The following is a 25,093-nucleotide window of genomic DNA, read 5'->3' on the forward strand; positions in this document are numbered from 1 at the left end:
GTTTAAGTTTGTCACTAACCTCAATTTTATGCTCAGTGGACTTTTTCAAAAACAGTATTAGTATTAGTATCATCCAAACTAATATTTCAAGGGGATTATGGGAAATATAATTTATTTATTTATTTATTAAAGTTAAATTGACAATTTAAGATCTTGTAAGACTAATTCAATTCCCCGGGCCAAGCAAAAAAGATTCTCTAACTTTAAGTCATTCGTATTGGATCTGAATTTCTTCCTGGCAATATTTCTACACTTTATAGATCTGTTACCATGGCTATGTGAATATGTGTAGCACTTCCTTGAGTAATGTTTATACTCCTTGACAGCTGTTTATTTCTCTGAATATCTATCAGTCCCTTAGCCTCAATCATTTCAGTTAAGTTGCTTTTTCTCTCTGTCTCTATTCATCAGGCATTCCGTGCATGTTCCCACTGAATGCCACATTTCCATCTTCATTTATCAACATTACACCTTTTCTGAACTCCTTCACATTTCCAGCAGGTATCTAATAAAAATAACTTGGTCTTTGTTAAATACATTGTATGTAATAAATTATGGGCAAGTTGTCCACAAAGAGAAATGTATCTTCCTCCTGTTAGCCAGCATGGTGTAGTGGTTTGAGCATTGGACTACAGTTTAAGACCAGGATTTGAATCCCCATTCAGCCATGGAAATCCATTGGAAGATCTTGGGCAAGTCATATTCTCTCAGCCTCTGAGGAAGGCAAAGGATGAATAAATCTTGCCAGCAAAACCTTGTGAGTGGTTCACCTTAGAGTCGACATAAGTCAGAAATGAGTTGAAGGCACACAATACCTTCCTCCAAGGTCCTTAAAAATATCAGTAACAAATGGCCAGGACTTAGATAATAAGATTGGTAGTTCTCGTACCTTAGAAGATCCACCACTGCAAACCTGTCTTTCTTTTTAACTGCCCTCGAGTTGGTCCAGGAAAAGAGAGAAGGGGGATTTTTTTCCCAGGAGTTCTATGAAATCCAGTACAGTATTTAATCTTTTGTTCATGATGTCCCCTGATTTAGCCTGCATACCTCGAGTAAGATCTGGTAGATCTTTCATTATTTGTGCATGAGAAATTCCTGTCTCCACTGCCTCACTGCACATGCTCTCTAGTTCAGTAATTTTCTTTGTAAAGTCAGATGGCATAGCATATTATCTGCTGGCTGAAGGGCAGCTGTCCAAACTTTTTGCAGTTTATGCTTATAAAAAGCTTGTGCGTCTAAAAGCTTTTAACTGTCATCTAAATATTGTCAAATAAGAATAGGACATTTTGAAGAAGAATGTGAAATAACCTGTTCCCAAACAAGACTACAAACAGATGTGTGATTTCCAATCCAGTTTTATTAGTGGTGCATTAGTATAATAAAATATTTCATAGTCTACATTGCAATTTATTCCAAAAAAAGCTATGTACATTTACCATCTTTAAAAAAATTCAATGAAAAAGATGGACTGATCAGAAATAGGTATCATGGGCAGCATCCCTTCATTTGACAGTCTGAGCAATACTATATTGTCCAGTAAGTTCACTTTCAACATACTTCACAAGCTGCACACAGAACGATGTATAGGGCTAAGCTGCCAGTTCTTGGATTCTTTACTTTAAGAGGCAAGATATTCACCTCATCTGTTTCTCTTTTCAAGGAAATCTACAATTCGCTTGTTTGCTGAGTTTTCCCTTATTCTTTCTTAAAACTTAGGAGCAAGTGTTCTGAGTAGCAGTTTGGAAACAAACAGGTAACTAAGGAGTGTAAACTAAACCTATCCATCTTGTACCATGCAATCAGTGAGACCAAGTGGCCATGAAATGGAAGAGGTAGTTTTTGACAAGAAAAAACTTGAATATATACAAGACCACAGTGCTTGTTTTATATACGTTTATGGTTTACAGAGTTGGGCTAACATTGCCTAAGCCAGGTATACAATCCCCCCCATCCCTTCCTCCATTACTTCCATTGCAACCCCATTAATACCTGGATGCCGCACTGTGAAGTCTCTGCAACTATCTAATCTACAATGCCTCAGTCTGAAGAAGCTACTTGGATGGAGGGATTCTGCCTTGGTTGGCTTTTCAGAATGCCCCTATGATAACTTGCTCTATGGGGACTCCTTGAAAGTAAAATACCGACTGCGCAGGAACCTCACATTAAGATACTAATGAGAAAGCTACTTCAGAGAATCATGCCACCACTCTTTTGCTGCAGCATTTGCCACAACTGTGAGAGAGGGGCCACCATTTGTTTCTTCAAATCAGCCACCCTGCTCATGGGGGCTTGTTGGGATGGGACTGACTCACTATCCCTCCTTGTCCACCTGATGTGAAAGATTCACCCCATCCCTAGGAGAACTGGTTCTAATTATACTGAATCTCAATCTCAGCCCTTGCACTTCATGACCATTTGGTCCCACTCTTTTTTTACACACACATGTATTCCTATGACAACTAAAATGAACGGATAAACTCCAATGCATGAAAATGTAACTCCTACGGTGTATAAAATGGGACAAGACACTTGTAGTGAGCAAACTGATTTAGATTAGGATGAAAATATCTACTTAAGCAAACCAGAACCCAAGTGATTTTTTTCAGTACATGTCTCCAGACATAACAGATCCATTCCTTGGACTGAATGCTACAAGAATTTACATAAAACCAGTGAGACAGTGCATAGGAAGCAAAGCTTCTGTGGTGATATTCAATAAACTTCCAATAAGTGAAGCTGGTTCTGGAACCACACCAACCTTTTCCTTGAACATATTATGGAAAAAGCAATTACAACAGTAAAAAATACCGGGAAAGGAAGAACACTGTAGACCTACCAGCAGTATCTGCAGAGTTCTCAGCAGAGAAATGTAACACATCTTTCTATAACAGCGTTGCTTCAGGGCCGAACACTATCATTTCAGAGAAGCAGTCCAACATGGATAAAAGAGGAATAATTAATTTTTGGCTTGAACCAGCTGGTGAAGAACATCAACATGTTGGACCATTCTAGAATAACCTGTGTACTGCGCTTCAATATACACAAATGTGCTCTTTTCAGTTCAGCCCAAATATTCACCTATTTTACAGTTTTTATTTATTTACAATTTTTATACATGACAGAACTTTAAAATGTATTGTGGGTGGATTACAAATATAAAAACACAGGATAATAACTTTTAACAAAATTAAATGCAGTAGACATATCAAAACCTCTTGTGAAATTAAGAGAGAGCAATAAAACTTAAATAGTAAAGACAAAAATAAAAATCAGGACTGAATGCCTGCTAGAAGAGGAAAATCCTAGCCTGGCATCTAAATGCTACCAATGAGAAAGCCAGATGGATTTCTCTTCTGAGGACATTCCACAGAGAACCGCTACTAAGTAAGTCTTTTTCTGGCAGCTAGCCATTACACTATTCTGGCCACTAGTATTTAGTATTTTAAAGCAAGATTTGGCAAAATGTGCTATCAATTTTGCTGGATTGCAGTTGCTGGACTGCACTTCCCAGCATTCCTAGTCAACAGATACTAATGAGGAATGGTGGGAGTTACAGTTCAACAATATTTGGAAGACCCAACCCTGTTTTGCTGCCATACTTTGCTCATCCTGGCTTCAACATTTAGCACCAACAGTTCATGTAAGGCATGGAAACTGACTGGTAACTGAGGTGTTGTGTTTAAAAACACCAGTCCCACTGAGCTGCCATGCTGCTCCATTCTGCACTAACTGAAGTTTTTGGACCATCTTCAGAGGTAGACCACATACAATGTATTGCAGTAATCCAGGAAGTAGGCTACCAGTATACAGATAACAGTAGTGAAACTATCTCTGTCCAGAGAAGGTTTTTGTTGGTAAATCGGTCAAACTTGGTAAAAAGGGCCCCATGCTACTGAAGCCACTGAGGCTTCAGGTAACAGTTGGATCTATGGGCAACCCTAAACTACCAACTGCTCATTCTTGGGGAATGCAAACCCTTGTAAAGCAGGTGGAGCACCAGTTAACTGGACAAATAGATGGCACACTAACTGAACTTTTATTTTATCTTTTTTGAATCTAAGTTTATCAGCCTCATCCATCCCACCATCAATTCAGAATCGTTACTTCCTCAACTACATTTGAGGAAAAGGAAAAATAGAGCTCAGTATCATTTGCATACTGATGACATCTCACTCCTTCCATCTATGGTTTTAAGTTCACATTAAAGAGTAAGGGAAGCAGAACTGAACTCATGAAGCCCCCAGTGTCAGTGCAGGAAAGCAACAGAGCCACAGCACCACCTTCTGGAACTCCTTCTATGGGTCAGAGCAGAATCATCATAAAAGAATGCAAAGGTCTCAGAGACAGTCTTCCCAAAAGGATACCATGATCAGTGGTATTCAAAGCTGCTCAGAGGTCCAGAAAAAACTGCAGTGTTGCATTCTCCCTTTCTCTCTCCTAACAAGGTTAATTTCATATCTTATCCCATTGCCAGCCTTTTCATATAGAGGCCACACACCGTTGGTCCCCCTCAGTATAGTAAGTAAAGTCTTCCCAAGGCAACAGTAGAAGGCAGAGAGAAATGTCATCAGGGTACATCTTTTCATTTCCTTTTACTTGATTTGGCTGCCTGTGCCTGTTAACTACTGGCTCAAATCCTTTTCTCTGCTTGTTAGCAGCACTCTGGGTATTGCTTTACTACAAAGACCTTCTTGAAGGATTGCATTTTATGTAGGAAAAACCACATGTGTGTCTTCACAGGTGATAATGCTGACATGTGGCTTACTTCATTTTTCCTATCAGCAAGGTTGGGCAAAGTGCAGCTCGTGGGCCACATGCAATCCCCTAAAGAAAAATACTTTTTTGCTCCAAAATGCACTTAGGGGATGGGGAGGGCATTTCCATGATGTCTGAAGGTGTCCCCAGGAGTCAAAAACATGTTTTGCATTTTTTTCCGAAAAACATTTTTTGTCCCCAAATGCCTCAAAATATTTTCTAGGAGTCATGAGGTGCATTCTCATTATATGTTGTGCTCCTCCAGGGAAAATTTAGGCCCAGGAGAGGCCTTTTTAAAACAGGGAATGACTTATGTGAGATTGTTGTTAAAAAAACCTCCTCTTCCTGTCCTAAAATGGCCCCCAAAGGACAATGAAAATGGCACCCATACCCCCAAGAAGGGATTTGAGGGCAAAAGTGTTCTTTTAAATACAAAAAAGTTGCAAAAGCAGATGTGGTGGACAGGTGTGGGGCTCTAAGATCTCTCAAAGAACTAATGCATCCCCCTAGCCTTCCACACCTCTGTTATTAGAAAGTTCTATCTATGTTTTCTTATAAATGTTCACGGCTGAATAAGTCCTAAAAGGACACTAGGGTTATATTTGTCACAATTGTTGAAAAGTTTAATATGGAAGAATTGAAGCTGGAATTCAGCAGCCCTAGAGAATTCCAACAACAGCTGTCACCAAGAACAAACTGTTTTCATTTTCAATCCTGCTTACCTGCTCTAAGTTTTTTCCCTAGCAATAATTCATATACATACTTTTTCTGATTATGAAGCAGCATAGCATTTCTTGATGCTGTCAAATGTGATATGAGATGAAGCTGCTTGAGAAGAATGTTTCTATCAACTCCTCAGTCAGCAGTTCTATATCTGCAAGAAAAAAGCATTGACTGCTATACCAGGAGCTTGATACCCTAACCAGTTCAGCTTTAGTATGTTGTCCTATATTTTAATGAATTAAGAGAAGGGAAAAGCAGCAATGCTAACAGTCTGAATTTTGCAGTACTAATTATTGGTTTCTTGAATGTTCAGGTCAAACTTGACCAGAAGTTGTGTTTATATTTGTATTTGGGGATAGAATGAGGTAGGAATGAATCTAGTGCTCTCAGACTGAAGACCTTTCCCACAAGTTTTATAGAGAATATGTCTTAACATACAATTGCAGAAATACAGTATATTCTATTCTGAATCACAGTTGAAAAGTTTAACAACTGAAGATTCACCTCAGCTGAGAGCACAATAGTTGTCATGGGAAGTATGGAAGACCCAGACATGTTACAATTTGTCTCTATGTACAACTGATAAAATCTTTAATTACATCTATTGACAATATTATTGCAAAGAAACGCAAAGGCTGTCCCAATCACTACTAACCAGTCAAGAGCACTGTAAATTAGATAGTAAAGATGAAATGTGTTTGGATTATTATGCTTGGACAAGCCAAACACCTTCTTTTCAGGTCTCTTGTGTCCATTTCACAACATCACGAGAAACAATTATGTGCTTGTGTGCTTTCTCTCCAAGGCATTACTGGCAGCTATCCTAGAGCAGCAAGGCAAATTTCCTCAGATTAGATCATATTGTCAAAGGAGTGTTGCTCCCTGACAAAAAGTTAGTGTCATTTTCTCAGAATAGCAGCAGAAACGGAAGTAATCATGTGATGCATAGCATTTTTTAAAAAATAAAATAAATATAAAACAGATGTCTGTAACAGACATCTTTCCCCCCTCAAGACCTATACAACAGTGGCTTTACAGGTGTCTTCAACAGTAGCTTTTCAATTTTCTTTTAAGAGAGATCTACTATACTAACAATACATGTTCTTCTTTTGGTGCAAAGAACAGCATGCACCAAGCACTCCTCTTCTTGGAGGTTTGCAGTTTGCCCACAAATATTCACGATTACTAATCTGCAACTAGCACTTCATCCTGTAAACTCCCTTTCAGAGTTACTAATCCACACAGAGCTGGTTAAAGAATAAGAAAACTACCAGCTAGTAAGAAGACTGAAACAAGGAGGAGGAGGAGGAGGATCATCTTTATGGCCAGATAGAAAAGCTTGGAGGAAATTTCCCAAGATATGTATACTAGAACAAACATTTATTCCATCACTGAAGAATTTTTATTTGCGGGAGAAGCACAAGCTATGAACTTCCTCCAGATTTAAACCTGTGGAATACTTTTATCTCTCAGATATGTTAGTTTGGAGATCACAATTTATATCCCCCACTGGAAGCAGTGAGCTTTGGGACATATATTTCAAACATCCTAGTTTAATGGGGTATAGAAAAAGAGCCTTACAGGCACAGAAGAGAAAGAAGGTCAAAGTGCTTCAACAGGATAAGAAAACAATAGGAAGTGTTATATATGGTGACACCCCCCCCCCCCCAAGATATTAGTGTCATGTTGGGGGGAAATCAGTTTCACGAAGCTGAAGACCAGCTCCACTTCTCTGGCCCTTTTTTGGCAACATAATATTTACAAGTATTATCTCACATTTAATGGTCAGGGTTGTACTGAAAAGTTAGTAAATGCTACATGCTAAGTCACAGTACACACACACACAAAGCCCAAATGTGTATTCTACATGGTGGTAATTTCAGTAGTACCTTTCTCACAATAAGGATTTTTGTAAATGGAAAAATTATAGATTATACTGGTATATATTGGAACCACTGAGATATAATAGACATGATTTAGATTTCATATTCTGCTTTACCCCATCTTATCTGGTAAAATCCCAATCATACAGTCCTAGACGAAGCAAACAAATGAGTGGCAATTTTAATTCTAGCAAGTAGAAAATCTGGACACAAGGAGAGAAGTATCTTAACAGTATTATGGTAGTTTAAGCTTACTTCTACTTGCCTGAATCGGGACACTGATTCAGAAAAGAATGGTTATTTCCAATAAAATCAGAAACAAGTTAAATAGTTTTCTGAGCCAATCTTATAACAACACATGCCAATTCACAATGCTCCAAACTCCTTTCTCCTTCCATCCTCCTCATGTGGAGCAGTAAGACTGGTTGAACTCCAGACATTAAGTGCTAACAAGGGAATCTAAATGTTTCCCTCCTTCTCAATCTCCAAAATGACATCTTAAAAAACTTGTGTTGCCCAACGGCTAGCAATAGCAATAATGCCACATAGCAAAAGGGAAATATGGGGGGGGGGGAAGGGAAAGGGGGCAAAATAATCAGATACCCCAGACAGGTAAACAATTATGAAAAGAAGTAATCTGAACGATTAAGAGGTGAATAGATAGAAAAAGTCAGAGAGTCCTCTCCAGTTTAGATCTTTCATGTTGAAATAGTATAACCACCATCCCTAACCTGCTGCCAAATAAACCTCCCATTGCTCAACTATTTCCATGTTAATAAGCAATAATTACTTTGACATTTTCATGAGTCCTGCAAGTGGCTTAGATGTATGCCAAGAATTAAAACTGAATTGCTGCTGTTTCAAGTATTCTTCTTTCCTCGCAGCCAAATGAAGAACAAACATCAGTATAACTAAGCAGTTATCCAAGCACATACATAAGTAAATGCATGAGAACGCAAACAGCTGTCACTCAGTGTTTGGTGGTATCACAGGAATTATCCTACATTAGGATTTGGAATGTCCAAATATGCAGATGGGAAAATGCTTGACATGGGAAGACCACTGTGCTGCTAACTGGAAGAACTTCACATCATTCCATTCCACTCCGTCTATAAGCACTACAGTAGGAGACAAAAAAAAAAAAAAGTTAGGAAAATATTGCCTTGAGACCTGGCAGTAGCTTTTACTTTGATATGACACAGCTCTATAGCAATAGCAACATCATTTCTATACCACTTATACCACAAGCACTCCCTAAGCGGTTTACAATGTGTAAGCCAGTTGCTCCCAATAAGCTGGACACTCATTTTACTGACCTATGAAAGGATGGAAGGCTGAGTGGACCCTGGAGCCCTACCTAGAATGGAACTCACAACCTTGTAGCTGCATTACTGGCATTTAACCAATGCACAACCAGGGCTCCTCAGGGCTATAGATTTCTGTCTACCAGTTTTAAAAAATGTTCTGCTCATGTATGTTGTGAAGGTGCTTCCAAGAGAACTTTCGTATTTATTGTAGACAGACAGCTGTGTTAACTTACCACGTGGAACACAGAATCAGAGAATTGGAAGGGACCCCCCCCACAGGCCCTTGAGTCCAACCACCCACTCAGTGCAGGAACTCTGGCTACAGCATCCCCAGCAGATAGCTGGGCACCTTCTTTCTCAGTCAGGGATGCTTTGATTGGGAATGCCTGCATGGCAGGGGGGTTGGACTGGATGGCCCTTGTGGTCTGTTCCAACTGTCTGATTTTATGATTCTGAGAAAGAGACCCCACCACCTCTCCAAGTAATTGTTTTCATTGCCAAACAGTGCTTACTGTCAAGAAGTTCCTTCTAGAGTTCAGTCAAAGTCTGTAACTTAAAACCATTAGACCTGGTCCTACCCTCTGGGGCAGCAGAGAACAAGCCTGCCCCTTCCTGTCTGTGACAGCCCTTGAAATATTTAAACACTACAATCACCAAGCTGAACACGCCCAACTCCCTCAACTTCTCCTCATATGTTTTTTCCTTGTTGCCCTTTCTCTGAACCTGCTCCAAACTCTCCATATCCTTCCTAGTTAGGCTAATTCCAGCCTGTTCAGGACACTGCAGTTAATTATCAGCATATTAATATCATATGACTTGTACTGTTAATACCTTGCCTTATCTGAATTCAGACTCCCTATATCAGCTCTCACACACTGGACCACTCTGCCATTAGGCAGGATAAGGCAACCACGACAGACTGAGAGTGGTGTGGCATCAAGATGGCAGAACATAGGCTATGTGTTGTGTGCACTCTGCCTGCCCTGTACAGATGCTATACAAGCGCCAGCAAGTTTTGGCAGCCGGTAAATATGCAACTGCTAGTCCATTCGGCTTCTGTTCATGATAAGCCGAAGGCACCATCTTCATTTCAAGAAACAAAATATTTGAGGATAGCCTGTTCATGCATCTCCTAGTTCACTTGGGTCTGAATCCCATGAAAGTCAACATCTAATCTTCAGACATTCTTTCCCATATAGAAGTTAAACTTGAAAGGAATTTATAGAAGTGAAAGCATTAGTGATCATGAGATTTTCAGCTCCCCTATTCCACTTCATAACTGTGAAGGGATTGGAACCAGTCAATCACAGCTGGAAATGCTGGGATGTGGGGGTTTGGGGGAGGGATACAAAACTGAAGCTTGTCTCTGACAGAAAGCAGATGGGGAGACATTACAGAGAGATAGGAAGAAGATGCACACAGAGAGGGGACAACTGACTGCCAGCCAAAGGGAAGAACTGAATAGGCTTTTGGGGAGGTGTGAATGATTAAATAGGGCAGGGGTTAATGTTTGATCTAATTCAATATGAATAAACTTCTACTTTTTTCCCCACAACTGTATCTGGCTGTGCCTGTTAAGTTTTGAGTATCTGGTCCCCCTTACTACAGTGAACCCATTGAATAACACAACCACTTGTCCATATACTGATCATCTAGAGGCCCAAGTACCCAATCCAGGGAGGGATCCTGAGGGGGAAGGGGCAAAGTGAGTAACAGGAACCCAATGGAACTGTGGAGCAGGGATTCATCAAATGTATTTGGTGCCAAGCAGCAGGATATTGTGAGTAGGCCTATTTGGTTAAGAGAAAATCAAAGAGAGGTCTTGGGTGGACAGTTGGCTGCGTTTTGCCAAAAGTGAGGAAGAGGGATGGAAAAGACAAGAGTTGAAAAACCTGAAGAAGTGCTATAAAGATTTAGAGGAAAGTGTAATCCCTGAAGTGAAAAGGTGATGTAAAGTAGAGGATTACAAAAGGAAAACAGTGAAAATCCACAAGCTGACAAGAACACTAAACTCATTAAGATGATTTCTGAATTAAAAGTACAAAATCAATAAAGTAAGAAGAAAACAACCATAAATAAAGTACAAAGCCGTGGTCTGGAATGAAATAAAGTATTTCCTAATGTAAGAGTTGTTGGTACATGTAAGAAAATACTGAGATTATGGCTCTCAAGAGGATAAAGGACCACTAGCAGAAAGCTGTGTTCCAGAAATGGAAGAAGTATGTGAGGAGACAATGGAGAACACAGACACACCACAACTGAAACTAGTGAGTGTGGAAATAACAAAAATAAAAGAAAGAATCAAATTGACTAGATTGAACATGAGAGATAGTTAAGGAAACTAAGAGAGAGAGAAATATAAAGACAAACGGCACAAAAATTAGAGATTTATAGCTTGAAATTAAAGAAAATGCAGTTGACAGGAAGTTTAATCCCTAAAGATACCAACACCAATGCTTTCCTTCATCCTGATATAAACAGATTCCCCAAATAAAATAAAGAACAATGGCTAAAACAACAGAATAAAATTGATGTTTTTGAATTGGAAATCTGGAGTAGCTGGAGCAAGCAGGGTTAACTCCTTTGGAGGTAAAAGGCTCAACGAGAAATACTACTGAACATGTAAAAGATGATGACCCAAAATGAAGTTAACAAACCAGATGAAACAAATGTACAAAAGAAAAGAAAAGGAGAGGACTTGGGTTAAAAGACAAGTCTAACTGTAACTGGGCAACCCAGAGCTCATGTATACAGACCTGTAAACAATCTGAAAATAAACAGCAGAAACACTGCAGAGTGGCCTAGAAGAGGTGCTAGTAATGAGGAAACAGTGCAGGGAGACACAGCTCCAAATAGAAGACTTTGAGAAGATGGTTCACCAACACAAACAGTAGCAATGAAGGAGAAACAATTGTGTATCACACTTGACTCCAGTAAGAAAGAGGAGAACAACAGTGGAGGAGATGGCAGCAAATGGCAAAAGAAACGCTGGCAGGACTCAGCCAGACATCCACATACTATTGGAACACTCATCAAGTGTACACCACTGGCCAGCAGGAGACCACCTCCAAAGATTCAACAGCTTTTACTCACTGGGAATGGCTACACTATACACCAGGGACTACCAGGCAAGAGCAACTTGTATGGAGAGATGCTGTGATATGATCCTGCTCTATAAAGGAACTATAACATAACCCCCAGGAGATGGAGAACACATTGTTGAGATATTCAAATGAAGGCTATTACACTTACCCCGCAACATATTCTGCTGATTCTTTGCTGTGCAAATCAGACGGTTGATACCATCAATACACTGGCTCTTAGAATCATACTCTTTGTCTTTTACTTTCTTAGGCAGAAACATCACTAAAAGAAATCAAGCAGATAATTAATCACGTCAGCAGAGTTATTTTCTGCCTGTTACCTGAGAGAGTTTGTTGGTGCCCTGAGGATCTGAATATTAATGGACTGGTAGAAATTTACTTAGACTTCAATGTCAAACTAGCTCTGTACAAATATGTTGGGAGTAGCATGTTAGCAGTAGGCAGGACTATAACCAAAAGTGAGTAAAGCCAATTACCATTGTTGGCACACCACTCCTGATGTGATCATCCCTCATACTACCCACCCCATTTCCAACTTCTCTCTCTCACATACATTTATAGGAAATCTTGGAGGCCTATTATGTTGCTTAGCATTTTGAAGATGAACTAATTTAATATCCATCAAGCCCTGGCATGTACTTTGCCTCCAGTATAACTGAATGATCTGTTGAGAATATTGGGTAGTCAGATTCTCAACTGTTTTGAAAGAACAAATCACAAGGCCCAGCGCCAATTGTTGGCTGGTCATCAGTGCATCTTTTTTTGGGACAATATGCTCAAGTGAGTTGTTCCTCTGCAGTTTCAAACATTCTTGGATGATGCAAGTATCTGAATCAATTTCAGTTTAGATTTGGGCAACAAAAGAGTTTTGTTTGCCCAGAGGGTAGAGAGAAAAAGTATGGTCCTGCAAGTTCTCTTGCAAAATCGACTGACATGTCTCAATTCTTTTGAACCTGTCAGCAGATTTTGATACCATTCACTACAGCTTCTTTTTAGACTGGCTGTCAGAAACAAGAAGCAGAGGTCATGTACTCCGGTGGTTTTGTCTGGAATAGCAATTTCCAGAATGTGATGTTGGTAAACTACTGTTTACATTTCTACGGCTTTTTATTTTATGGGGTACCATAGGTCTGCACTTTGTGTCTAATGCCATTTAACTTCTCCCATGAAGTAACTGAATGAAATCATCATACACTGTGATAGTGATCACAGCCAACACACTTTCTCCTTTCCATCAGATTCAGGTGAGGATTTGGAAATCTACCCAGCACCAGCATACAATATCTGCAGCATACACTATAATAGCAGCCACTACTGCCATTGCTATAGGCTAGCTGGATAGCTGTCCATAGTGATGATGTTAAAAATTGGCTGGTGTACTGACTGGAGTTCTTCTGCCCTAAATCCTACGGTGCATCCACATGAGACCGCTACTGAGTCCGGTCTGATACTTTCAGTGCTGCAGCTGGTGCCAGTTGAATCATTTGCCTTTTCATGGCGGCCTAAGTGGTTTCTATAGAATAAACTCCCTCATAGCTAGGTAAGACTGATGTGACTTTCCTACAAAGCCTGGACACAATTATTAAAAAGTGTGAGATAGCATCAAATACAGAGACTTGGTGCAGGGAATGTATCTTCTGTTTTGAAACATCATTAGTTATCCAGAGTGCTTTTTTAAAGCTCTAAACAACAGGGATCTAGATCTCTAAAGGATTACTTTCTTTTTCATGAACCTGCTCAAGTATTAAAATCTTCCTCAGAAACCCTTCTTCAGGTCTCTCAAACTTTCATAACCAGGCCAGTGGTGACTGGGGCTATCATAGAGCTGGAAGGGACCACAAAGCTCATCCATTCAGCACTCCTGACAGATGGCCATTCAGCCTCTGTTTAAAAAATTTCTAAGAAAGAGACTGTATCACACGCTGAGGCAGTATGTTTCACTGTTCACACAGCATGACAGTTTCACATAGAATGACAGTCTGCTTTGGCATAAAAAGATATAAAGGAATCCCGTAGCACCTTAAGAAAAAGAAATATCTAGCATAATAGCCTCGTCTGGCTTGATATTAAAATTCTGAAGACTTTCCCTCTTTGTTGTTCTTCTCTGCCCTTGAGTTGGCCCCCAACTCATGGTGACCCCATCGATGAGACATCTCCAAGCCCCACTATCCTCCACTGCTCTGCTCAAGTCCTGTAGATTCATGCTTGTGACTTCCCTGATTGAGTCTATCCATCTAGCATGTGGGCTACCTTTCTTTCTATTGCCCTTCACCTTTTCAAGCATAAATGTATTTTTGAGTGAGTCATGTCTTCTGATAATATGGTCAAAGTATGTTAGCCTCAGTTTTGTCATCTTGGCTTCCAGAAGGATTTCTGGTTTGATCTGTTCAAAGATCCACTTGTTTGTCTTTTTGGCTGTCCATGGTATCCTCAGCACTTTTCTCCAGCACCACATCTGAAATGAGTTATTTTTAAAATTTATTTTCTTCATTGTCCAGTCTATACATGGTGATCGGGATTATTATTATTATTATTATTATTAAGATGTATTTATAAAGCACTGTAAGTTTGCAATAGCAATAGCAGCTTCATTTATATAGCACTTCATACTGCCTGAGTAGTCTCTAAGCTGTTTACAACTGTAAATTAAGTGCCCCCAACAAGGTAGGTACTCATTTTAGCCACCGAAGAAGGATGCAAGCCTGAGTCGAGCCTGAGCCCTTGGCTGGGTTTGAACTTGCAACCTTATGGTTTGTGAGTGAGTGGCTGCAGTAGAGGCATTTAACCACTGCACCACCAGGTTATTTAAAAAATAAAATAATACTATTTTATTTTTAAAATAAAATAATACTGTGGCTTGGATGATTCCGACTTTAGTGTTCAGAGGAATGTCATTACTCTTTACAGTCTTCTCTAGTTCTTTGATAGCTGCCCTTCCCATTCCTAGTCTTCTTATTTCTTGGCTCACTTGGTGAGGACATGAGAGAGAGCCTTCTCAGTGGCTGCTCCCACCCTTTGGAACCCCCTTCCATGGAAGCTAGGCTGGCCCCCTCCATGCTGCCCTTTCACCAACAACAAAAGAATGTTTTATTCAGGCAGGCTTTTTAAAATATCATAGAAACATAGAGTTGGAAGAGACCACAAGGGCCATCCAGTCCAACCCCCTGCCATGCAGGAAATAAATCAAAGCATCCCTGACAGATGGCCATCCAGCCTCTGCTTAAAGACCTCCAAGGGGGGGAGACTCCAGTACACTACGAGGGAGTGTGTTCCACTGTCAAACAGCCCTTACTGTCAGGAAGTTCCTCCTCCTAATGTTGAGGTGGAATCTCTTGTCCTGTAGTTTGCATCCATTGTTCCGTGTTCTAGTCTCTGGAGCAGCAGAAAACAAGCTTGGTCCCTCCACATTATGACATCCCTTCAAATATTTAAACAGGGCTATCATATCACCTCTTAACCTTCTCTTCTCCAGGCTAAACATACCCAGCTCCCTAAGGCATTCATTATAGGACATGGTTTCCAGACCCTTCACCATTTTAGTTGCTCTCCTTTGGACACGCTCATTTCTCAACATTCTTTTTGAATTGTGGTGCCTGGAACTGGACACAATAATCCAGGTGGGGCCTTATCAAAGCAGAATACAGTGGCACTATTACTTCTCTTGATCTAGACATTATACTTTTGATGCAGCCTAAAACGGCATTGGCCTTTTTAGCTGCCAAATTGCACTGTTGACTCATGTTCAACTTGTGGTCTACTTGGACTCCTTGATCCCTTTCACACGCAGTTTGATTCAGACTCTCTGTTTAATAATCTGCTCTAGAATCTTTTCTGGTATAGATGTCATACTAACTGGATGATAATTGTTGGGATCCTCTTTTCCCACCTTTTTTGAAGATGGGGACAATGTCTGCCCTCCTCGAGTCTGATGGAGCTTCTCCTGTTCTCCAGGAGCTCCTACTTGGACTCCTAGATCCCTTTCACATGTAGTCTCGTTCAGCCAGGTTTCCTCAATCCTATATCTGTGCATTTCATTTTTCCGCTCTAAGTGCAGTACCTTACATTTCTCAGTGTTGAATTTCATTTTATTAGCGTTGGCCCAGTTTTCTAGTCTGTTCAGGTCAACTTGAATCTTGATCCTCTCCTCTGGGGTGTTAGCTATTTTACCTAATTTGGTGTCATCTGCAAATTTGATAAGTATGCCCCCAATTCTGTTATCCAAGTCATTGATAAAGATGTTGAATAGCACTGGGCCCAGGATAGAACCCTGTGGGACCCCACTGGTCACTTCTCTCCAGGATGAAAAGGTGCCATTGTTGAGCACCCTTTGGGTTCTGCCAGTCAACCAATTACAAATCCATGTAACAGTTGCCCTGTCTAGCCCACATTTTACAAGCTTGTTTTTAAGAATAGCATGGGGAACTTGTCAAAGGCCTTACTGAAATCAAGATATACTATATCCACAGCATTCCTTTTATCTACCAAGCTGGCAATTTTATCAAAAAAAGAGATCAGGTTTGTCTGGCATGACTTGTTTCTCTGAAACCCATGTTGACTTTTCGTGATTATGGAATTGCCTTCTAGATGTTCACACACACTCTGTTTAATTATCTGCTCCAGAATCCTTCCTGGTATTGAAGTCAGACTAACTGAATGATAATTGTTCAAAAGGGTGGTTTTTATATGGGAGATATGTTTTAGGCTATGTTTTTAACTTTTATATGTTTTTAATCTTAATTTTATATTGTTTTACCTAGGTTATTTTAATTGTTTTTTAAAATTGTTTTTAAAGTGTATTTACCTTGTGAGCTGCCTTGGGTCCCTTTTTGGGAGAAAGGCAGCATAAAAATGAAATAAATAAATAAATAAATAGGCTGCTGTCACCATTCTATTTTGATGTTTGATCGTAGGTACAGGAACTCTAACTATTTCAATGTCTTCATTCTCTAGGTTGAATTTATCTGTTTCTTCCATGGTTATTATTTTCGTTTTCTTCATGTTCAGCATTAAGCCTGCCCTTGCACTTTCAACTCTGACTTTCTTTAGTAATTGTTCAGTGATGTCTTCCCCTAGTATTGAATCGTTTGCATATCTGCTGACATTACTTCCTCTTATCTTCATTCCTCCCTCTACTGAGTCTAAACTTGCTATTCTTATGAGGTTTTCTGCATACAAGATGAACAAGTAGGGTTGATAGACTGCATCCTTGCCTGACTCCTTTGTCAACTGGGAACCAATCTGTTTCTCCAAATTCTGTTCTAATCGTAAGCTCTTAGGACAAAAAATTTCTCTTGTACAGATTTCTAAGTACAGCTTTCTCATCAAGACTATCAAATGTAGTGGCACTCCCATGTCTTTAAGAGCTATTTATATAACTTTTCATGATCTATGTAGTCAAAGGCTTTGCTACAGTCTATAAAGCACATGCTGATTTTCTTTGGAATTCCTCGGTACACTCCTTTAGCCATTGTATATTTGCAATGTGGTCTCTAGTACCTCTTCCTTTCTTGAACCCTGTTTGGACCTCTGGGATTTCTCTATCCATGAATGGTTGGAGTCTGTGCTGCAGAAGTTTGAGCTTAATCTTGTTTCCATGGGAAATTAATACTATGTTCTTGTAACTCTATAGTTCTTACCCTCTACTTTTTTTCATATACCTGAATCTTTATATTAACCTGTTTCAAAAATTAGGATATTTGTAAATCCTAATTTTTCAAGCATGTGAATCAGCTAAGTTTCCATCACTGGAACCAGCAAAGTATTCAACACTAATCAGGAATGTGATCATGAATTCACTTTTTACAGTTCTGTTTTCGCTCTACACACAATCACCCAGCCCCAAGGTGAATTCCTATGATCACTGGAGGTTAGTTAGAAAAATGTTAAAAACCTTTTGGGATGTGAGAGAATTCAATTTGAAACACTGTCAAGCTTCCATTTGTGGAATAATTGGCTCCGCCTTGTGTTAGCCATCCAACACAGCCTAACAAGACAGATTTTTTTTAAAAGTGCTAAAATTAGCTGGAAACTGTTGAAATTAAATTCATCTGACATACTAATAACCCCACAGAACCTAAAAGTTTTGACAGACATATTTTACTATTGAAAAATTAGCTCAACTTAGTAATTGACAAAAAATAAATGGCCAAATTACTTTTTTGTTCCGCACCTTTTTTGTTTTTTTCTTTTGTCACAATCGTCATTGACATAGTAGGAGTAGAAGTAGTTTCTCCACTTATAGGCAGCCGGCTGACCTGGAGAGACCGAAAAGTGCATTTCAGTGTGTTTTTGGCAGTGGAGGGATCTCTTTTTTCTGAATCTCTCTTCTTCTCCATAGGATGAGATGCAATCCAGTAATCTACCTGAAGTCCCATCAGTTCCATACCAAGACTATGGCTGTAAAGTGTAAGAAAATATTTTTAAGTTGTTACACGTCCAGTTTTTTGGGTGGGTGGAATAATACCAAAGTGAAAAGGTATGTTGGAAATATGATTAGCATTCCCCACTGTGATCTCTACTTCCCAAGAGCCTGGGCTGCATTGTTATAGATTTCACCTTGTTAGTTTGGAAAATCAGCGTGCAAAGGGATCTTATAGCACTTTTGATACTAAGAGCCGAAGCAGACAGCTCTGAAGCCACCCTTCTGTAGATCGCAGCAGACAGAAAAAGAGCTGCTACTTTTTGGGCTGGCAAAAAAGCGGCTTTTCCCTCCCTGTCATGGTCCTTGGATGGCTTGAAGATGCTCCAGCAGCTTGCAGTGTGTAAATGCCGCATCGCTGGAGCACCTGGAAGCCAGCCCATGTCTGAGCACTGGTGCAACTTCTGGGCGTCTTCGGGGCATGCAGCATCTGTACACCATGCCCCTAAGCAGGCTGGAAGCCAGCTTTTCATGCCGGTCTGTTTCCCTCTTATGTGAAAGAAAGAAGTTGGTAGCACAAGCTTTCGTAGACTTGAGCCTACTTCCTCAATTTTGAAAGATGCATCTGAGGAAGTAAGTGCAAGCCTATGAAAGCTCATGCTACCAACATCTTTCTTTCAGTTAGTCTCAAAGATTTCTCATGTTATTGTTAAATAACAGAGTTGCATGTGTTAGAAAATAGTCAATATAACTTGAGACAAATTAATACTGGATTATAGAGCCTTCTCGGGAATATTATACTACATGCATTTTCTCTTTGTGGCAGGAATTTATCACACAGGAACAAAAACAGTTTTAGGCTTTGTTCTTTGGGTGTCATTAACAAATACATATCTGTCTTCAAAATAATGTAAGAAACAACATATGGCATATTTTCAAGTAGATCTCTTTGTTCATAATCAGTGAACAGTTTTAAATAGCACATGACTGGTTGCCTATATATTTTTTAATTCCACAGGTACCAATTAAATGTTGGGAGGCTATGATGGCCCCATCCCTGTTGGCCTTTCACTGGCAAGTAAAAATGTTTTTATGCAGGCAAGCATTTGGTATATAATGCATAGCAGGTTGATTTTTATGGAGCAGGTGCATTTTTAGTTTGTTTTCCCTTTTGTATATTTTTAGGTGAACTTACTGGGTGTAGATGTTCTTAATTGTTTTGAATTTTATTGAGATTTTAAATGTTTTATCTGTGAGCAGCCTTGGGTCCCTCTGGGGAGAAAGGTGGCATATAAATGGAATAAATAAATAAATAAATGATAATAGATGATCCATTGATCTTGCTAATTCCTTATCAAGTGTTAAGATGAGATTTAGAGCATACTGCATGTCCCACAAAAACCGCTGACCTTTCTTTCTTTCCCTGTTTCCTTCCTACCTGGAGTTCTTTTCATGACAAAGCGTCATAAGCAGAAATATGGCTAGAAAGGAGTAACTGAATAAAGAAGTTGCAAAATCACTCCTGAGTATTCTTTACCTAGGAAAAGCCCATGGAATTCATGGGCCGATCAAAACTAGGTAGGTGATTTGAAAGCACACATACACAATAAGCATTCAACCCCCTTTCCCTTTACACTAGGGGAGAAAAAGGATTTCATTGGATTCCCATTTCCCTTCACAAATACTTACTTCTCACCTCTTAAGGCTGCCTATGGAATGAAACTAACTCAGAAATTAATTATATGCTAGGTTTGCCATGATTTTTAGAGAGGGAATCATTTTTAAGATGTGCATAACTAAGTGGATGCATTTTAAAAACTTGTAAACAGTCTTAATTAATGTAAGAAACACATTCTCAAATGTGCACAAAATCCATACATTGTGAAAAATGAACAAAAAATATCCACAAATGGAAAAAAAACCCCTCTTTTACAGGCCAGGGTGGAATAAGAATGCTTGTGGAAAAATAAGAAACAAATTGATTTATTGATGACCACATCAGGATTACAGTGAGAGGTTTCAGGGCACCCCCAGTACAACTGCCAAGTGCATGCGTCCCTATTCAGTACAAGGGATGGAAAGGTTACTGGACTTTTGCAATGTACAGTGACTTTGAATGCCTTGCAATATTGGGAGATGATTTGGTTTTTCATGTCAATCAAGAACTGTGGAAAGCCCGACGTGAATCCATGTGCACTCATACCCAAAGTGAGTGTTAAGCAACACATCAGTCGGGAGGCCAGTCTCTACAGTGGCCAGTTCCACTTAAAGCGACATTCCTGAATGGAGAAGAAAAGGTACCAGTGAGCAATCAGCAGATGTCGAACCTTCAGGATGCAGCAGACTTACAACCTGGAGACCTCACTGATGGCACAGCAGCCACCCCAGATTGGGGAGCAGGCTCCGTGGAGAACTTCACTAATGTCTCCATGGCAATTGATGAGTCTGGGAATCATCTAGATGCAATTGTTCACACACAGGTGGAAACCCAGCCTGTTCTCCATCCTGTTCAAGAACAGACACTGCATGATACAGAGAAGAAAGGAGGAAAAACTTCAGACACCAGCAAGTACTGTTTCTGCATCTGAGCAAGTAGCATCTTCTGCCAGGATACAGCAGGACTATCAAGCAAGTCCTTCACATCAGGAGAAGGAGCAGGTTCCAGTGGGACAACGTCGGTTCCAGATGTAGCAGGGAGGAGACTGGGGGGAGTTACATGGCAGATGGGGAAGGAAGTTGCTCAGTTTCCTTCAGTACTGAAGTCAAACTGGTCAGCAGGAAGACCACGGTCTTCAGGCTGCATGGACAGAGTCAACGATATACAACTTGTTCACCATCACTGCCTTAGTCGTGGCCTACAGCCACCACTTGTGTCCATGTCTCTAAGTCCTGCACAGCTTGAACCTCCAGGGCAAGTACAGCCTGCTTCCCCTGATTCACCTCATGGAAGAGCTCTCCTGGTACTATCTACTGAATCAGCTTGACATCCATCCTTACCACTTTCTCCACTTCGCCAGTCCTAGGCCATTCTACAGCAGCATTCACCAGGTTCTGAAGATTTTGGATTAATCGACGGAATCTTCAAATGCATCCACTAGAGTTTCTTCTTCGTCTACCTCGGTAGGTGACTACAACCTAGCTTCTCTGACTGATGACACATGGCCATTCATGGACTAAATGCTTAGAATAGCTAAGGTGTCCGAAACAGTCTTTCAAAGGGTGCAGAACCAGGCTCTATTGCCAGCATTGATAGCAGTGCTTCAGTTCCTGCTCCAGGTAGTCAGTCTTGGGCTACTCCTTCTTTGGGCTTGTCCATGTCCAACAAAATAGAGGGACTTCATAAAATTGTAAAAACTGATGCAGAATGGCTAGTACATCATTTGAAGTCCAATTCAGCCATCATACCTGCCATCCAGGGAAGAAAATAGATACTGCAGCCCAGAAATTCTATTCTACAGCTGCCCCTTCCTTCTGCATTTTTTCACACCAAAAATAATCGGTTAATGACCCCTTTTCTCAGCACCAAAAGGTAACCCTTTGTGCTGCAGAACACCCACTGCACCTTCTTCTATGAAATCTCTATTAATGCATGAGATGTGGATGTGGCCATCTTATTCCTCTCTCAAAGATTCCCCAGGAGATCTGTACAGGGAATCCACAGACCACTTATGCTGCTTAGGTGGGGAAGACAACTTTTGTGGCATGTTTTATTTAATTTAGTTTAAAAATACTCTTTCTGTGACCTTATAACATCATATTATAGTGCCTGAACATTTAGCATCACAATTGAATAGCTTTAAAGAACTTTCCACCAGGACAATGGATGGCTACTCTATGAATTTGTTTGTTTGTTTTTCCAAGCACCTGTGCCAAGGCAATGCTGGAGGATGCAAGAGGACTCTACCACACAAAAAGCAAAACACAATCATGAATTTAACAGAAAAAAAATGACACAGTTGATAAGTCAAGGCAGTTTCATCTAGACAGAATGGAATGAAATGGCAGGGAGCAGAATGGCCACCTTCTTTTCCTGTCTGATCTCTTGTGAGAAAAGGTCCCGTCTGTCACTAGAAGTTATCAGCAGTGTCACAACAATAAAACAAACAAACAAACAGGCCAATTATGAAGTGAGGGAGGAGATAGGGGAGGAGGCTATGGATCTGGTATTACAGAAGAGAAATCTATTTGTGGAGGATGCTAATGGCGAGATTACTGCAGCAAGACACAATACAGTTCATCTAAAATCAGCAACCCTACCAGAAACAGCTGGAGTGGAATAACACAGTATAAAGGAACAGTGTGGTAAGGCCCTTAGACTACCACTTCATGTAGATCTCACCATACCTGAGGCTAGGATGAGGCACCCTTCACATGCAAAAGCTGACAGCATGGAGATTTTTCCAATAGCTTCCCTACCTGCATCTGTTAGACACGTGCTTGATTCAGTGCATAGCTCTACCACTCAAAACTGTTATGTTTACAAATGAAACAAGTTCCTGGCTTTCTTATTAACCCAAGGTACTTCTGATGTGCAAGTCATACACATTCTGTACCTTCTGGCTTCATACATTCTTTAATCAAGAGATTTCTTAGAGGAAGCAAGAAGGTTGCAGGTCCTTCTGATCGGTGAAACTTTGAATTGGTCCTTACTCACTTATCTAAGAAACCCTTTGAGCCTATGGTGTCATATGACATCAGGTTATTTACCTGGAAGACAGCCTTTTTAGTGGCTATAACTTTGCCGAGAACAGCAGGTGAACTTTGTGCTTTATGAGTTGACCCACCTTAACTTTGTTTCCACAAAGACAAAGTGTGGCCTCTGTCTTTCATCTCAACCAAGGTGTTGTGCTTCTGCTCTGATGCAGAGCCCCACTTTGGACCTGGAGCGTATGCTCCACTGTTTAGATGTACAGTTGGCCCACCTTATGCACTGATTTTTTTATACACGGATTCAAGCATCCATGGCTTGAAAATGTTCAAAAAAAGTATAAATTTCAAGTATCAAACCTTGATTTTTCCATTTTATATAAGAGATACCATTTTGTTATGCCACTGTATTTAGCATACATGGATTTTGTTATCTACGGGGGTTCCTGGAAACAAACCCCAGTAGATAACAAGGGTCCACTGTACAACATGCACTAGCTTTCTGCCTTGACCATAAGACTGTGTTTCATCACTCTCAGAAACTATTCCTGTGCAATTCCACCAGCAAGAAGGGTCTCCCAGTCTCAGTCCACTGGTTTTCTAAGTGGGTTGCAACAACCATCCACTTAGCCTATGTTTTAGCTGGGAAGAAACCACCAGCTCAGGTGAAAAATCATTCCATTATATCTACGGCCATGTCAACTGCCTTTCTAAGAGGTGTTCTGCTCTATATTGGTAGAGCTGCCACCTGATCTCAGTCTTTGACCTCCATAATTTATTATAGACTAGATGCAAGGTCCCAGCCAGAGGCTGCATTTGTGAGAGCTATTCTTTTTTTCATGACACTCCTACTTCCTCTGGTGTGAAGCTTGCTAGTCTCCCATTTGTGTGAGTCATAGAGCCCATGAAGAAAAACAGGTTGCTTACATGCAACTGTGGTTATTTGAGAGGTGATCTGTGAATTATTTTGGCTGTAGGCCAAAAGTAACTCAATTCTAGCTACCTACTGCAAAAAGTAATGAATTATAAAAGTAACTCATTGGAAAAACAAGTTGCTTCCTAGCCTTCCTAGTTTGCTGACAAGTACAACATAATAATCTTTCTTGCTGTTGTTATTTGCTATTTTTTATGCTTAGGTTACATATGAATAATTTCAAATGCACTCTTGCAAATTACCAAATAAAATTAAAAAATAGGGGGCCAGCGTGGTCTAGTGGTTTAATGATGGACTATGACTCTGGAGACCAGGCTTCAAACCCACACTCAGCCTTGAAAACCCACTGGGTAATCTTGAGCAAGTCACACTCTCTTGGCCTCAAAGGAAGGCAAGAAAACCCTGTGATAGGTTCATCTAAGGGTTGTCATAAGTCAGAAACCACTTAAACACACACAGCATTTAAAAGATTAGAAACAATGCCTGCCACCTCTAATGCTTCCTCTTTTCAATAATAGTGCTAACTCATTAATTCCTGATATTTCACAATGTGAACAATCCATCATTTTTAGGAGCATACCTTACTGAGACCCTTTTCATATGCAATGTTCCAAAGAACATTATCTTCCTTCTCATATTTGGCTTTCATCTTGAGCATTTCTGAACCAATAACTGCAATTTCCATGAAGTGAAAAGGAATGGTTAATGTTCGCAAGTCACCTCAGAGAAAAGAGAGTTGATGTTTGACTGTTGTCAGCACAACTCCACTGCAATGTATTTTTCTAAAGGAAGCCCAAGACTAAGGCAAAGCCAAAAGTGCTCAAGTGGGACCCCTCAGTAGGATCTGATAAAGTTGAACATCTGAACACAGCCTGGAAAAACAGTGTTGAAAAAAGGAGTGTTGACAGAATGGAGGCAAGGCAAGGGATATAGTGTCATATAAATAGGTGTCATTTCTTAGCTCAAGTTTACAAGTCAGAGAAAAGGCAGAAAGTGCTTTACCTGGAGGAAGCAAAACTGCCTGTGACAGATGGTGAGGAAGGTGGGGTGGGGGAAGATTCCTTCACAGCAGGAGACACAGAAGGCGGGGTAGAGGAAAGGATACTCGAACTACAGGGAGTTGCATCATCCGAGTCACCTTAAAAAGAATAATTCAAATGGTTGGTCTGCAGCCTAGAGATAAGCAAAAGTACCAGCTGCACACCCCAGGAGGACAACTCTGGATTTTCATCAGAATTTTCTGATCTTACTTTGCAGCAAAAAGGAGTTTTTCCATTTGCATAAAATATCCTTTTATGAGGGCATTTATGTTACAAGGCTATAACTTTTATACAGCATTCCCAGAGTGCTGCCACTTTTATTAGTGGAGTGGCTCCAGTATT

General features: G+C 40.2%; 1 protein-coding gene across 1 annotated transcript in view; it reads right to left on the reverse strand.

Annotated features, from left to right (window-relative positions):
- Window positions 1-1,345: 1,345 nt before the first annotated feature.
- The window catches only part of PACS2 (phosphofurin acidic cluster sorting protein 2), a 98,938-nt gene continuing 75,190 nt past the window's right edge, over window positions 1,346-25,093 (reverse strand). The window contains exons 23-26 of the mRNA XM_042461334.1: window positions 24,714-24,849; window positions 17,942-18,168; window positions 11,921-12,034; window positions 1,346-8,479 (exon numbers count right to left, since the gene is read on the reverse strand). Coding sequence (XP_042317268.1) covers window positions 8,367-8,479; window positions 11,921-12,034; window positions 17,942-18,168; window positions 24,714-24,849 — 590 coding nt within the window. The 3' untranslated portion in view covers window positions 1,346-8,366. The remainder of the gene's footprint in view (window positions 8,480-11,920; window positions 12,035-17,941; window positions 18,169-24,713; window positions 24,850-25,093) is intronic.

This window comes from Sceloporus undulatus, chromosome 4, assembly GCF_019175285.1.
Source record: "Sceloporus undulatus isolate JIND9_A2432 ecotype Alabama chromosome 4, SceUnd_v1.1, whole genome shotgun sequence".
Taxonomy (NCBI): Eukaryota; Metazoa; Chordata; class Lepidosauria; order Squamata; family Phrynosomatidae; genus Sceloporus; species Sceloporus undulatus.